Here is a 14,718-nt window from a genome sequence, read left to right as displayed (position 1 = left end):
ATTTATAAGGCTTCCCTGGCTTGTGAACACCATAAGCAAATTCTCAATTGAATTTGCCTTTACATTTGATAAAATGCATAGCCTGATGATGAAAAGTCTTTCAAGATCATTTAAATGTGTCCCAAAAAATATTCTCCATTCACATTCAACTTGTCAATAATACAAAGATAATTTTGGCGACGTCACTTAGCAAAGATATCATCTTTTTTAATCTTTTATAATACAACTGATTTGTGATTCTGCTTTTTTATATCATTTTTTGATGTGTTAACTTACTCTGCATAAGCGTCGTTAAATTAAATTTTTCCATGGTTTTAATACAACTGGGACCAAATTACCAAGGTATTTTAAAATCGTAGCCAAATTAGAAACAGTTTAATTTTCAAACCGTCGCTAATTGGAATTATACAAATTTTCACCAAATTAACGACGGAATATCAAAACCGTTGTCAAACATTATGTCGCTAATTGCGACGAAATTATTTCACCTACGGTCAGTCGTAATTTTGAATTTTGAAAATCAGATTAAAAATAGCGACAGTTGTTTCAAAATTCGTCGCTAATTGCCTACATATACCCCCATTTCACTTCATTTTTTCAGTGATTTTTGCATTTTTTTCTCTGGTAAAGACGATTTTTTTGCCTTTTTTCCCAAATTTCTTGATTTGTAATTGCTATAAATTGTTTTTTTTGTTTAATTTTGCAGATCTGGTCTTTTGACTCAACTTTCTAAGTCACGCTTCAAACAAGTTTTATTTCATATACATGTTCATAAATATATATGTGCATATGTTTTGGAAATATATAGATACATACATGTATTAGATATATATATGTAGTATAAAACCTTTATAATTGTGTTAGATGTGTACACACAGTATGAATAGTTCATGTCATATATATATTTTATTGTTAAGATGCATGTGAAATTATATCCTTAATGTTAGGTCTTTTAATTTATTTATTATTTAATTTTATGTTAGATATACATAGTATATATAGATATATACTATAAAACCTTTATAATTGTGTTAGATGTACACATGCAGTATAAATAGTTCATGTCATATATATATTTTACTGTTAAGATGCATGTGAAATTATCACTTTATGTTAGGTCTTTTAATTTATGTATTATTTAATTTTATGTTAGATATACATTGTATATATAGATAGATGCATGTGTTGTAGTTTATTTATTTTTGTATGTATTTAATTATTATTAATAATTATTAATGTACTCAATGTATATTATTTGTAATGATTTTTTGCCTTTTTTCTCAAATTTCTGATTTGTAATTGCAATAAATTGTTTTTTTGTTTAATTTTACAGATCTGATCTTCTTATTCAACTTTCTAAGTCATGCTTCAAACAAGTCTTTTTTCATATATATTCTGCCATAAAACTTATTCATTAAATCAATCGTCACATAAATTTGATCAGTTCAATTAGTTGGAATAAATTTTTTTAATTAAAAATGTATTGAATGTTAATGGAATGATGATGTAATCAACTCATGTGTTAAAGTTGAGCGTGTGATAATTAAATTTAAGATAATCATAATATAATTATTTTTAAACTTTAATTAATGTAAAACTCAAGTCATGCAGGGAGCACACATGTTGAATCCCATTTTTCACACCAAATCATGCATAATTGTGCTGAAATCATATGGTAAGTAATAATATTACAATCATCCTTTCAAACGAACATTCATTCAATATACTATATTCTTACATGTTCATTCACATTTTATCTTGGAGTCATCCCTTCATCGAATTTACGCGTCTCAAAACATGAGACGGCATATGCAATAAGAAGCTTAATAAAATGATTTGGATAAAAACGTTATGGGTAAAAATGAATTCCATTCTTTCTAATGTGCATGAAGCAACATAAAATTGTTGTTGAGCTGAACTATATATGTATATCTAAGGTAGCACAATCGGTGGACTTCTGTTCATCTACTCTACTGGTATTAGAAATTCAATAATCTCCTATAATATTTCTGTACATCCTCTGGCCTACTTTATATATTAGGTCGTAGTCCTAAGCTATTTGCGAACGGCTAAATGACTTCTGTACAGACTTTTTCGTCCTCTAAATGAATAACGAGAAGCGAAAATCAAGAGCTCGGGGAGATCACGAACCTTTGCATGGAGATGATAAATCCTTTCCACTTTGTAGGAGCACATCATGATTGATTGATGCCAATTGTGATAAATTCTGCAGAATTTTTTTGTGATTCAACTGTGTATCAATCAATATAAGAGTACTCGTATAAAGAAAAACCAAACAATGAAAACAACATCGTGGGAAGGCCTGCAGTACAGAAATGAAGTTTGATCCACATTTAATGGATGAATCAGGATCGCGGAATTGAACTTTACATTGAAACAGATCAATCAAGAATGTTGATGAAGGAGACTTGAGAAGCAAGAGGATGAGAAGACCAACCTTGAAAGAGAAATTAATCAATGAAAGATCAAGTGGAGAGCTGAACTCAGCTAGATCACCACACTCGTCCATGTTCTGATACAAAAATGAAACAAAAAATATTTAAGATGATGATCACCACTGCAAATATATTCTGTGAGGATGACCTCTTGCATGTTTGCTAAGTAGTAGTGTAAGAAGAGTCGTGAAAGATACAACTATAAACACCATGATTTCTGAATGATATTGTGCTTTTTTGGTCATGGATTTGCATACAAACAAAAGAATGTAAAACTCTAACTAAACCCTTGGATATGCAATCTGAATTTCAGTTCAATCATCTTTTCACCTGAAGTTACGTTATTTCCCCATGAAACTAGATTTGAACATTTTCTCAACCACAGGTCAAGAGTTACCGAGAAACTCATTGAGATCACATAAAGTTTGATGGAAAAGAATGCTAAAATAAGAAGTCAGAAATTTACATAAAAAGATTTCAAGTTAAAGCCAATGGATGATTAATTTTTCTTCAGCGGATATGAATTTTAATTTCGAGCATTGAGTAACATAATTTACCTCGGGTCCAGAATTTGAGTGCAATTCAGAACTTTCAGAGGTTGAATCCAAAGAAATTTCATCATGTATTCCAGTTGAGTTATATCGCGAGACAAAATAACTGGTGTCATCGATGCTGTCAGGTTGTGGTACAAAAGCAGCCTACAGGAACATAAATGGATAATTAAGTACACAGAATGATAAAAAAAATGCTAATTTTGACAAAAACAGCAACCCAATTTCCCATATGACAAGAAGACTGATCGAGAAACTATTTGAAATTCTTAAAGGGGAACATCAATGGCTCTTCTTCGAGGAGTAAACAGCATTTGCAAGAAAAATTTTTGAACTGAGCTCCGTTCAAATGCAAAGAGTAAACAAGCATTGTAATCTAGAAAGCTACTTTGCAATCGAATATATAATTTTAAATGCAAATCTTGAAAACCAGGATTGCTCTACGAGGATTTGGCTTCCTACGACCGCTGAGAACAGGACTTTGGATGTAAAATGGACAGCATTACATAAAATGAATGCAGTGTGCAAAAACATGATCACAATCCAACATATGTGAGCTGGTGTTTCACCTTTTGTAAAGCAAGATTATCCCAGTTCACTCCGGAGAAAAAGGGATGCGCTTTCACCTGAGAGGAAATGGGGAAACAAAGGTGACGGTGTAATAACGTATCTTCCAAATTATTGCAAGTGTTTATCATTTTGCATATTATGATGATCAGAAAACACTATTATGGTTCAATTTATGATACCTCTGATGCTCCTTTTGCTCCTAAACGTAGATTTGGATCATGAAGAAGAAGCCTGTCAGAAATATGTGTACAAAATCGGCAATGAACACAAAAAGACGGAAAATAAGTGCACAGAGACAAAGTGGCAAAGTAGGGAGGTGATTAATAACTTCAGTAAGGGGTCCCATATTCACTAAGTATTGTGGAGTTAATCTAAAGTTACCCATTAAGTTTATTATTTTATTCTATCAAAGAATATTGATACATTTTTGCTCTTTTTAAAATAAAAACAAGGATCAAATTCCATTAAGTTTATTATTTTATTCTATCACAGAATATTGATACATTTTTTCTCTTTTTAAAATAAAAACAAGGATCAAAATCCTGCTACGATCACAGTCCAGGTCATCGGCATTTGAACTAGAAGCTGCTATTATAGGAGTGCTAAGAAACTAGAATGACAGGGCTAACTCTCCAAATCTCAATATACATGTAAATGGTGCTCATCTTTAATCATATTTACAAACCTGTCAATCAGATCTTGGGCCTCAAAAGACATATCTGTTGGAACAGATGGCCAGGGGATTTTTCTGTTGAGAATGTTGTCAAAAATAATCTGTCAAAGCATGAAAATGACCAAATGTAAGGAGAACGAAATAAACATTCTTACCGAAAACAATTAAGCAATATACATCGAAAGATGAACAAAACAGTGCTGTCACAGAGAGGAAATTAATCGAACAAAAATTAAATTCAGAAGCAATACATAATAAAAAAGAACTGGACCATTACGAGTCCGAGTATAGGAATTGATCCGTTATGGAGGTAATAAATTTCCAGACTAGATTTGAGTAGTCATTGGTCTTATTAGATATAGATTGGATGCTGAATGCTCCGTTTGTCCAATTTAAAAAGATACATAGAGGACCCTAAAATTGAGGTCCTGATGTCACAGGATAACAGCGGATGTTATACAACCAGACTGTGTTTACATATTCAAGGAAGATATTAAAAATGGAAACTAGAATAACTACTGCTAGCTCTTCAATTTTTTCACGCAGTACAAGACAAATCATGTTTATACTATTTGGTCATCTATAGACCACTGCTAAAATGGAAAGCATATAGACTGCAGCAACTGGGAAAGGTAAATGCAATTTACAAATTTAAGATTCAAATCATCAAAACCTCTGGATGATCAGCAGTGAAAGGTGGAATTCCAGTAATAAATTCAAAGAGGATAATCCCCACAGACCACCAATCTGAGGCATAACCTGCAGGTGCATCCAAAAGGTAACATCAGCAAGCAAACACATATTTTCCTTCACTCAGCATGTTAGTGTCGAAAAGCTGAAGATGTGCTAAAGAAACAGAGGACTGCCAGCACAAAAGAATATATTTTCCTTACCATGTTCTGTGCCTAGAAGAATTTCAGGTGCCAAGTAGTCCGGGGTGCCTACAGCTGATTGATGACTATCCTCTGACTCAGTATTGAGCCGACCGTGCATTTCTCGGCCTTCAAATGTCTTGATCTCTGGTCCAGATAAATCAGTGGTGCAATTCATGAGGCCAATTTTTGATAGTCCGAAATCTGTTAGCTGATCAAATGGTTCGGGATTTAGGGAAATGATCATGAAAAACATAAAATGGAATAGGTAGGCATTTAACACACATTCTATTGACATCTTCACGATTGAGAGTCTGTCATTATATTTTTAGTATGTTAGTCCTATGAGATGAGGAATAAGAATGATAAAATTGAGGAGAGCCCAGGTTAAGAGTTTATAAGAGTCATAACTTATAATCGGCACATAAAATCGTACAATCACAAAGTCGTCATAAAAATTTTATGTCTTTGTTTCACAAGATGAGGAATAAGAATGATAAAATTAAGGAGAGCCCAGGTTAAGAGTTTATAAGAGTCATAACTTATAATCGGCACATAAAATCGTACAATCACAAAGTCGTCATAAAAATTTTATGTCTTTGTTTCACAACCATCATTCTCTAGGCTCTGCATCGATGAAGTCTTTGGAGCAGATATTGTACAGTAGTCCATGGAAACAAGGAGGTGACTGCATTACCATTGTCCTTCATGACTCAGGTAGGAATAACAACGAATGAACTAACTGTTGATTATCGCAACAGAGTTTAATTCATTGTTACAAAGTAAGTTTTCCGCAGGAGAGAGATTAAACCGTGAGGCATATTCCCAAGTCCTATTGTCCTAACCAATATATCATATACTGTTGTACTCATACATCAACAGATGTTCCAAAAAAGTGCTATGATTTTAGTCTCTCAATTGTCAACAATACCTTGATGTGTCCATCATGTGCAATTAAAATGTTATCTGGTTTCAGATCTCGATGCACTATTCCAAGAGAATGAAGGTATTCCAGAGCAAGAACCTGAAACATACCACAAGTATGTTCACAAGTTGTCATTAGGATCCACACGAGAATTGAGATAAAAGTCATAAAACATCTGCAAAGCAGTACCAGTTCCGCAATATAGGTACGAGCTACCACTTCTTCAAGACAGCCAACTTTCCTCAGCAAAGAGTATAAATCTCCACCATTGAGATACTCCATGACCAGATAGAGGTGGTCTGTACTTGTAAATGAGTAAAAAAATCGAACCTGCAGCATCAAATAACATAATTCTCACAGGTTCACACACTTTCTTGCTAGACAAAAGATAAAACTGTCAGTGGATTGTTACGAGTCAAATAATATATGCTAGATATGTGATTATCAAAATTACAGGTAGATCTTTGACAAGATTTAATAGTGATTCTTAGTTTAGAAAAGATTTCCTTCCACATTCACTCCACTGTATTTTCACCACTATCAAAAGGTAATGGTTGTAATCTAATCTAAGAGATCAGTCAGAGGCTGGATTCTCTAGATATTAACATGGATATAAGACTTTATGATCAAACGGAGTAAAACTCATATTGTGCTGCATTCTCTACTCACTAGATCTCTACTACTCTGGTATCAAAGTGGGAATCCCAACCTACAGGTTTTTCGTTTGTATTGTCTAAATATCTATGGCTTCCAAAAAACAAAAAACCCCACCAGGTTGCTGTTCACAATGATTTTAGATTCTACCTGTTTCAGACCTATTATCTGTCCTTGCTGCATGTAGAACAGCCAATGATTTTAGATTCTACCTGTTACGGACCTGTTATTAGTGTGCCACCCAAATTCAAACAACCCAAGAGTCATAAACCTTAGAACGATGGGAATAAATAAATATGCGAGGGAGCAGAGTAAATTTTTTATTCTGTTCATTTCTTTGCTTGAGTGTTTACTAGCTTGTGCTAGGGACTAGCTTTGGCTAGGGTACCGAGATTATCTCTGGGATATTTTTCACTGTAATTCTCCTTTATCATTATATATATATCGTGGTTGCAACACTATCAATCTGATCTACCCTTTGTGAGCCCAATAGAGATCGTGGGCTACTACTCAATTTAAATCCCTACTTGTCTGCTCTCCATTTTCTCTTATTTTTTATATAACATCATGCAAGCTTCAATTCAAATTTCCATGTTGAAGTTGAGGGGGAGTAATATAAATCATAGATAATATGCAGAATCAGATCTCATATTATTAAGGTTATAATGGATATTATTATTACTTAATTGTGATATAGGTTTAGCGAAGATTTTCCACCATGTTTATCCAAATGCATTTGCACCTATATATAAAGAGAAACTAAGAGAAATTAAGAAAATTTTAGCCTTTTGAGCTGTGTGTTATGGATGTAGATCTTTACTGCTGAATCACGAAAATCTTGTGTTATGTTGCATTTTCTCGTCACAATATTTCTATTACCCTGAAATTCAACTTGATGTTTGGACTTGGGATTACCAAGGATAAATTATAGTCGATAACATACTTGTAGACACTAAAAGTAAAATGCATGTGGTAAATATAACAAAATTTTCATTTCACTATAAGCTGATTTAGATGATAACTTAATCAAAATGAGGTATTACCACAAAAGGGTTCCGCACTGTAATCAATATATTACGCTCAGCCAGTATGCGCTCAATATCATTTTTCCGTAGGATGTCAAGTTTCTTGAGCACCTGCATTAGCAACAGATAAAATGATCGTTAAACAAATACTCAACTGGAAATTTAGTACAAAGAAGAGAAAAACTGGAGTATCTATAAAATCGAAATGTTTAGCAGTTGTCTAACATGGGTAAGTGAAAAGTCATTGTCACTCGGTAATTTATAATTAACATGTTGCTCGTTGTGGTTACTATGTATAGGCAAACAGGAAATGTGAGCTTAAAACATTTACTAGATAATACCAAATCATAATTTGCAATTGATTAAACCCCTTTTCCAAAAGAACCGTGCAAAGACTGGTAACGGTTGCCAGTGCTAAAATTTAGAAAGACGAGAGGACAAAGAGCAACGGGCTTTTGAATGAACAAAGACACGGTGTTTTGAAGTTTCTCTCAGCTACAATGCAGGCTCAAAGGTACACCTATTTAGCTTTTAGGCTGGTTGCCATACTTCATACAAGCATTACACAAGTATTTCACAAATTACTATCAATCAAATATAGTCAGGCAACCCATAAATTATAATGACAAGGTATAATCTCCCCCAATTTGCTGCTTAATGGTGTGAGCATGGATTTACTGAGTTATCATCTGCAGCATTAGAAGGTTATCATCTAAACCATATACCTTGATAGCAAATAGATCCCCAGTAGTTCGCTTTCGAGCCAAAAATACTTTGCCATAAGCTCCTCTGCTGATAGGTTTGATAATATCAAAATCATCTATACTAATACGTTCTTTATGCGTCCTATGTGAAGGAGTAGATGTTGTACTACTCTGAGATGTACTATCAAACAATGATCTGGAGCTTTCTGGATGTGGTACACCATTAGCATCGTCCACTAGGTTGCAAGCAAGAATGTATTTCTCCCTGCATATCAAGGAAACAAATGCTGGTTACTGCAGCACACATTAATGTTAATCCTGTAGTCTCAGTTATCCTGTCAAACATACTACCTCAGAAGGCTTTCAATTCGGCTACCAAATGTATCCACCAAAAGAGCCTTATGCTTAGAATGTAGCAAAATGTCCTGTAGGTCTTGCATACAATCAAGTAAAAACTCATGGGATCCTTCTTCTGAAAGATCAGTCTCAGCCACACACCGGGCAATATCAGCCAGGTCAATTATCTGAAAACAAAACGATGAAGTATAATTGTACAAGCATTCCAGGATAAATTGTTATTTAGATTAAATTCATACATAAATTGTATCTCTAATGTATGTCACGTTCATTCATTAAAAGGAAAATGATCAGGTATTAAAATAAAAGACATCCCTTAAAAAATTCACATATCTAGAATGAATGATGAAAAACCAATTAATTATGATTCAGGTGAGCAAGAAAATTAAGGACGTGTGTAATTAAGAAACATGTAAAATATATCTTCCTATTAGAGCACAATAAAAACAACCAAAGGAAAATATCTTTATCATTTCTTTTGTATACAAACATCTAGCCTTACAACCAGTTCCGCAATATTGCCTTTCATAGAGGATTGATGCCCCTGAAAGAATCAAATGACCACACAAATTAACCTAGGCATAAGACTTTAATTCACAAGAATGGTAGCATAAATCCATATGGTGAGAAAAGACCAAGTACATAGATCTCATCTGATCTAGAACAGCTGGGCTTCATAAGGAACATTAAGATTTGATACTTTTGTTGGTTACAGCCTGATCCCCCATTATTTGATAAAATTCTTGAGGAGGTAGTGGGATGAAAGCCCTTCTATATAAGCATTACTTTGTCCATTTTATCCATATTTTCCTAAATGAAAGACCTAACAGCATGTGCCCAAGCGCTGCAAGAATGAATCGACACAAATCATTTTCCAGAGTTCAGACTACAATGATGTATGTGCTCCAGCTTTGGCTTATCCTGTAGCAAACATTAAAAATAAGCTGTAAGATAATTTCTTGTGATATCAATGTCTATCGTAGGGCGATTTGTGTCCTGTTCTCTCTGTGCTAAACCTAGCCAAAATCCTGTGGTGTTCTTACGTGAATTATAATTCAATAGGGGAAAAAATGTTAATTCTTTCAAATTCTACACCCGCTATAACTTATTATATTCTGAAAACTTCAGCATAAATTGTTCATCATTTAGGCATCTACTCTTTATCAGCATTCTTTAAACAGCAAAAGATTGGCTGAGGAAGACAAACCTGTTGCAAGTCGTCTTGTTCGGACAAGTTATTTTGATCTATCCAAAAAAATTCAAAATTACTTGCCCTAGGACTGTTTGTGGATGATGCTGATGTCATGCTTCCATTTGAGGATGGAGGGCCACATTGGTTTACAAATTTTCCCAAGTGGCTCTTCAAGTTCACTGAGTTTGCTAGATGAGAATCTTCAATGCAGGCAGTATCCATCTCATGCAGATCCTCCAGCATTCCATCCATACCTTTACTTCGCCACTCACTGCACTTTGGTGAATTACTTTCTGATGTTGCTGGAAATTTTGCAGCCTGCAACCTCAAAATATCTGGGTTTACATGAGTTTCATGATTGCTAGAATTGCGCAGTTCTAACAAGTGTTCTAGTAACTCAGCAAGCTTAAAGAGACGGTCATCAACATCTAAACGTTTTGAAACACATTTATCAGCATAAGCACATACATAGGAATGAGGCTCCAAATGAAAAGAAGGAACTAGCTCTTCACATATTCGGCATATCACTAGATTAGAATCCTCTAACAAGTTCTCGTGCTCCCGGTTTATTTGACACCCACCATCCACGCCATGGAATTTGTTAACAACTGAAAGAAGATCAGGCTGAAAATTTGAAGGAGGTGTATTTTTACCAACGGGAATGTAATTCGTTCCTAAATGAGGTTCCTCCTCGTGAAGAGGCAACTCAGAGCTGCCGTCAATTACCCAAGAAGGAACGCCAGTTTGAGCTTTTCCCCGTAACTTATGCTTAGCACCACCCTTCAACTTCAAAACATTGCCAGCATCAGAATCTTCAAATCCTCTATTTGCAACCCAACTCTTGTCAACAGACGGGATCCTCTCTAAACATTCCATGACTTTGTCGAGTGATCTCTCATGGACCGAACCATCATCTGTATCAAAATGCAACAACCTTGTGCACCGAGTCAATATAAAAAGGATGCGTGTGAATAGCACTTTTAGTGGTTCTGCTTCACATTTCAGTCTCTTTTCAGTCAAATCTTGGACAATCGCTTCACATTTAGTACGAAAGTCTATCGAACTCATATCAACACATTGTTGAGCAAGACCAGAAAGTTCCTCTGCCATTTTATATTCACCCAGTGTTACAAAATCAGATTTTTGCAGGATATCATGCATTTCTCGCAAAAAAAATCCCAACTCAATGTCCACAACTTGTTTTGCAGTATCAAATCTCGAGTGAAGTGATCCCAAGAGCTCCTAAATGTCATGCAAAAGGACAATAAATATCGTTGAAATTATAAACACAAAAAAGTATCACACTGACAACAGTATAGACAGTCAATAGTATCCAGAAGTCAAAGTAGTTATTTTACCGAAAATACCGTATAGGCTCAATTTGACAAGAAGGAAATAACTTTGGCTATCCTAATAAGCACAAAACAATAAATCAGAACAAAAAACATTGAAATTAATGTTATATGTACCTTCAAATCATTGAAACTATGAGCCCTTGGATTCACGGAGTGAATGCTGCCCGTCGGACCCAATTCATGTGAAAAACTTTTTAAACCTTTAGGTACTCTTTCTGTTTCTGTGTTTCCAAGTGAAAACTCTTTTTTAGAAGAATTCTTCTGCCCCTTGTGAAATTTTCTTCTGATCATTTCTTTGTCGGGCATGTTGCAAGCTGATGTGGACTGTCAGATTTGTTGCATGTATGAGCAATTCAGTGCCAACTAGAAAGGGAAAAAAAACAAAAAACTTCTTCTTGCAAACCCATATCATTCTCCTAATGCCTCACCTTGGTCCTTGTAAAATCACCCAAAGTTTGGTCAGGATCCTTAAACAAGGACGAAGTGAACCACCGAGCTATCTTCCTTCCTTTCTGGAATCCTGGCCCCAAAGTAATTTCAGGTAAATTGTTTTTCTATTGAAGAATTCAGTAAGAAGATTGGATTAGCTCTAATGCATGCATACAGACAATCGCATGAATGCACGTGTGCGTGTGTGTGTGTGTGTGTGTGTGTGTGTGAGAGAGAGAGAGAGAGAGAGAGAGGAGAGAGAGAGAGAGTTAGGGAGAAAGACTTTGGAGAACTATGAGGTATGCAGTCTATTTTCCTCATTTAAACATAATTTCAATGCCTACAATTTTAAGATCTCAATAATTGTAAATGTGATTTTTGTAGCTTGATTACATTCATATCCAATATCTGATTTGGTGTAATCTCATTAAATGAGAATCGCACAAGGCAGATTGCCTGAATTTGTACACAGCTTTAGTTTAAGACAATTATCTCACCTCAACTTTTATCTCTGCTTTTATGGTGAATGAGGGCAAATTGTCTTAGTCATGTGCATTTAAAAGACACTTGCTTACTTCACTTTTTTCTATGGGCACCCACTTTACAAACCCCTTATATATCATCAGAATCCTAAAAGTTTTATTCATTTTCGACTCATAACTGATTAACTCCCAGTGTCCTAGCACCAGATTTGAAAAAGTGTATCCCACTTCTACACTGACAAGTCAAAAACAGTACCACTGTCTTGTGTAATGTGAACTTAAAAATCAAAGACAGCGAAAATTCATCGCAAAAAAAAAAATCAAATGAGGTCAGCAACGGCAATAATCCCAATAAGAAAACAGTCCCATAAAGAGCAAGTTGTGTTATTATAATTCAAATGGAACAACCCACTACCTCAAATCTAACATTTTGATTGCTACAGCCATGAGTCCTTGGACCTCATCATCACTTACCAAACAAGATTATAAAATAATAGTAACAGTACGAATCAAATTTCTCAATGATAATTGATGCAACAATACACTGAATGTAGATAAACTATTAGTTAATTACACAAAGAATACCAAATAGAGTCTGGTCTTCATCTCAAAAAAATTCAATCTTCAAACGCAAATCCCAAATTAAGGCAAACATGGTAAAAAAAAATAAAAAAACATGGGAAAAAGATCGCTAAACTTACAAAAACGGAATAAAAATTAAAATCACGTTCCACACATGCGAAAAATCAAAATAAATATAAAAATAAAAAAATCCGAACCTTCTTTAGGATGAAAGAATTTCACGAGCCCTTTATCGACAACCTTAGGTCTCTGCTTCCTAAACGTCCTAGAAATCGAAGCTCCAGCGGATGGAGACTCACTGTACTGATCCGAATCCTCAGCTCCCGAACTCACCCTCTCACGAGACACGATCCTCCGAGTCTTGATTCTGTTCAATCCGGTGGGAATCCCGACTTCCGGCAAGTACTCCGCCGCACCGTTCCGGTTCTGGACCGCCATTTTTGACCCCGTCAAACCGAACTGCTCAGTACAAAGCTTGCGGTATTGGGAATCTGTGAGGTGTTGGAGAAGAATTTGTGAGCTGCCAAGTGGTGAAAAATCTCAACTGAAAAACGGATTTTCCGGTGGAGAGGAGTTTGAAATGAATCAACGAGTGCACAAAATTGGATTTCGTTTATATCTTTTTCTTCAAATTTGTGGTGAAATTGAGGAAGAAAGAAGAAGTGAAAGGGGTCGGTTTGAATATTCTCCCGCAGACAAAGCTTGATTTCATTACTTATTAAGTATTTATTTAAATATCATTACCAATATTATCAATTCATAATTGTTATACGATTTAAAATATTTAAATCATATAATTATTATTAATTATAATATTTTGAAAAATCGAAAAATGATCGATCTTATGATCAAATTTAATATCATTTATTTGATTTTTATGAGTCTTGACACCTTCAAATTATTAAAAGATAGGTTGAATGTAAACGATAATTATTCAGTTTGTAGAATAATTAAAACGAGATGTTTTGGATTGTTGTATTATTTTAAAGATATGAGTTTTATTGTTGCTGTTATTTATGGTTTTTTTTTATAAAAATAAAATAATAGTATTTGACTGATAACAAAAAATTGTGTTTGAATTATTGTACAATTTAAAGTATTTGAATTATATAATCATCGTGAAATATATGTTTTGGAAAATAAAAAGTGTTTTATTATACGATCACATCAGAGTAAAATCATGTATTTGATTATCCTGAATTGCAAAGTAGTCCAATCATTACATTAATTTTTAAAAATTTTAAGGATTGTTTTTCTTTAGTATTGTTAGAAATTACTTTAAAATAACATTTGATTAGGTTTTTTTAGTTCTTCAAAAGATGTATTTTGATTTTTTTTTTTATGATTTTGGTGAAGATAAGTTTCGAGCTCAAGACGTCTATATATATTGAGACACGACACCCCAACTGAGCCAAAGGTAATATATAACAAGAGGTGTTTTATAAAATCGAAAAAACTTAAAAATTTCTAATAAAGTTTTTATTTATTATATATAGTATTTCAAGAAGAATAAAGGAAATATACAAAGAGAGCAGTATATTATTGAGTAAGTCTCTTGTGAGACGGTCTCACGAATCTTTGTTCGTGAGACGAGTCAACCCTACCGATATTCATAATAAAAAGTAATACTCTTAGCATAAAAATTAATATTTTTTCATGGATGATCCAAATAAGAGATCCGTCTCACAAAATACGATCCGTAAGACCGTTTCACACAAGTTTTTACCTATATTATTTATATAATTATATAGTGAATATATATATATAGTTTTGATATATTACACGTTTAACCAGCACATGTTCTATACGTTTAAAAGCAAAATTGATTTGAAAATATTCATCAGTGCCAAATTTAGAGAATTTTAAACACCCAATCCAAAAAAAAAAAAAA

At 34.0% G+C, this 14,718-nt stretch overlaps 1 protein-coding gene across 1 annotated transcript; it reads right to left on the bottom strand.

The window, feature by feature from the left end:
• Positions 1-1,650: 1,650 nt before the first annotated feature.
• On the bottom strand, positions 1,651-13,533 carry LOC140975245 (probable serine/threonine protein kinase IRE4). The gene is made up of 17 exons (XM_073438841.1): positions 13,025-13,533; positions 11,763-11,854; positions 11,449-11,658; positions 9,995-11,221; positions 8,782-8,954; positions 8,452-8,695; positions 7,745-7,837; positions 6,237-6,377; positions 6,054-6,146; positions 5,144-5,333; positions 4,924-5,009; positions 4,263-4,351; positions 3,757-3,808; positions 3,577-3,633; positions 3,014-3,154; positions 2,459-2,533; positions 1,651-2,227 (listed from the first exon to the last, which is right to left on the bottom strand). The coding sequence occupies exons 1-17, from the start codon at positions 13,263-13,265 to the stop codon at positions 2,144-2,146; spliced, it is 3,288 nt and encodes a 1,095-aa protein (XP_073294942.1). The 5' UTR covers positions 13,266-13,533; the 3' UTR covers positions 1,651-2,143.
• Between the last annotated feature and the right edge of the window lie 1,185 nt (positions 13,534-14,718).

The sequence above is a fragment of the Primulina huaijiensis genome, chromosome 4 (genome assembly GCF_012295235.1).
Source record: "Primulina huaijiensis isolate GDHJ02 chromosome 4, ASM1229523v2, whole genome shotgun sequence".
In the NCBI taxonomy this organism is placed as follows: Eukaryota; Viridiplantae; Streptophyta; class Magnoliopsida; order Lamiales; family Gesneriaceae; genus Primulina; species Primulina huaijiensis.
Note: the sequence above shows the minus strand (reverse complement) of the source record. Positions and strands in the feature narration are given on the sequence as shown.